Source organism: Chrysochloris asiatica, unplaced genomic scaffold (genome assembly GCF_000296735.1).
Source record: "Chrysochloris asiatica unplaced genomic scaffold, ChrAsi1.0 scaffold00165, whole genome shotgun sequence".
Lineage (NCBI taxonomy): Eukaryota > Metazoa > Chordata > Mammalia > Afrosoricida > Chrysochloridae > Chrysochloris > Chrysochloris asiatica.
Window position 1 is genome coordinate 6,019,324 of NW_006408683.1, and position 2,283 is coordinate 6,021,606.

The following is a 2,283-nucleotide window of genomic DNA, read 5'->3' on the forward strand; positions in this document are numbered from 1 at the left end:
ATTTCACACCAGAATTAGTATCAAAGTTCAAAACTATAGAAAACAACAAATACTGGCAAAAGTATGGAGACACTGGAACCCTCCAATATTGCTGGTGGAACTGTAAAATGGTTCAACTACTGTGAAAATCAGTGTGTCACTTTCACAGAAAGTTGGAAATAGAAATATTGTATGACACAACAATCCCTGTACATGGTATATATCTGCAAGAAATAAGAGCTAGAATATGAGTAGATATATGCACAGCACTATTCACAATAGCAAAAAGGTGGAGACAGACGAAGTGCCCATCAATGGAAGTGTGTAGAAGCAATCTTTGAAAATTATGCAACCTTAAAGAATAACGACTCTGTGAAACACTTCATGTCTTCCAGGACCACTGGATGAACCTGGAAGACATTATGCTGAGTGAAATAAGCTAATCACAAAAGGGCAAATATTGTATGAGACCACTATTGTAAAAACTCAAGAAAAGGTTTTCATAGTAAAACAAGCATTCTTTGATGGTTACCAAGGGTGGGAGGGAAGGGAGAGTAGTTCATCGGCTAGAGGGTAGACACATATTAACTGGGGTGATGGGAAGGCCAATATACAAGATTAGAGAGGTTGACAGAAAAATGATGAAGATAGTTGAAAACACTAGGAGGTATGTAATGGCTAAAGGGGATAGAGGCAAATAGTGATATATATATACACAACCTTGGAACAACAGAGTTCTATGTAGATACATGGACTGAGACACAGGTTGAATGGGCATGGGATGAAGAGTAGGATATATATTTATAGACCCCACAAATATATAAGAGTTTGAAGGAGGATATTGGTGCATGGGAACCCATGAGGATGAAGCAAGACAACTGTTGTTGCATGGAGGAGATTGCAATCATTGAGATGAAGCAAAGTATATGATTTATTGAATGTAAAAATGATGATCTTGTCTGTAAACCTTTACTTAATTCACAATAAAGAAAAAGAAAAAATTAAAGCAGGTAACTATTTAAAAAATGTAATAGGTTATCATTAAAATCAACTTACTGGGCCAGTAACTAGTGGCTTTATATGATGAAAACCTGGAGAAGGACAACGCAATTCTGTCTGGGGTGATCTGGTGTTTAAAAAGAACAGGAAAAGAGAAATAACTATAGATGCATAGGAGATTAATAATAATAATTTTAAAAAGTGGCAACTCTCAATGAGATGGCTTGACACAATGGCCACAATAATGAATTTAAGCATGCCAGCAGTCATGGAGAGGTATAGGGCAGGGCAACATTTCCTTCTATTGAACCTCAAACTGGAATTAACTTGATGGAAACTAACAACTATTTTTTAAGTTTGAAAATGTCAATTGTATGCTAGTAAAAAAAAAAAAGTTCATTTAAAATATAGAGATATTTAATTTCTATTTTCAAAGTAATTTTGTCTTTTCATACCTATTGAATAGAAAGACTTTTACATTAAATCAAAGCCTTAAATTTACACACTATATAAATGTCTTTTTACATGTCAATACACACATGCATTGCCATCCATAGCAAATATCTTACCTTTTATCTTTTACAGAACAAGATTCTGGAACACTCCACTCAGAAAATGATGTGCCTTCATAGTCTAAATGAATCTAAAAAAGAAGACAAAATAGTTCAAACAAAAAGTCTTCTCCAAAATTGTCATTTCAGTGTTCAGTTGTAGGGTCAATATTCTGCTTCCTTATTTTTAGAGGAAAAATTAGCTAAAATTTGACACTGTCCAAAGTAATATGATAAAGGAAAAGAAACAACTCTTGGGAGTTACTTTAATGGTCCCGCCAAAACCAAAGTTTTTATTTTACTTTTCTTTAAAAAGTAATCCATTAAGTTCCTAGAATATAAATGAAACTTTGCTAGAGTCAGAGAATAAAAAGGGAATAGAAGATGACCTGTTAATTAAAATCAAGGCACTTCTAATTCTGATAATCAATTATTCACATATAACTGACAGTCTATCTATCATCATAACTTTCATTAGTTACCTTTTCTGTAATCTAAAGCAGTTATTTTCTTGACTCCAAAATCTCTGATTTATAATTGATCTCTTTCTCCTCCTCCTGAAGCATATGAATTTGCTTTCTAATTTTTTAATATTAGTTTTGCTATTGTTGTTGTTAGGTGCCATCGAGTTAGAACCAACTCATAATGACCCTATACACAACAGAATGAAATATTGCCCCTTCTTGCAACAACCTGACAATTGTTGCTACGTTTGAGCCCATTGCTGCTGCCACTGTGCCAATCCAGCTCATTG

General features: G+C 33.9%; 1 protein-coding gene across 1 annotated transcript in view; it reads right to left on the reverse strand.

Moving 5' to 3' along the window:
- LOC102831656 (chromosome unknown open reading frame, human C1orf101) overlaps positions 1-1,853 on the reverse strand; it is a 274,431-nt gene extending 272,578 nt beyond the window's left edge. Inside the window, exons 1-3 of the mRNA XM_006871286.1 lie at positions 1,815-1,853; positions 1,548-1,621; positions 1,032-1,105 (exon numbers count right to left, since the gene is read on the reverse strand). Coding sequence (XP_006871348.1) covers positions 1,032-1,105; positions 1,548-1,621; positions 1,815-1,853 — 187 coding nt within the window. The remainder of the gene's footprint in view (positions 1-1,031; positions 1,106-1,547; positions 1,622-1,814) is intronic.
- Positions 1,854-2,283: the final 430 nt, after the last annotated feature.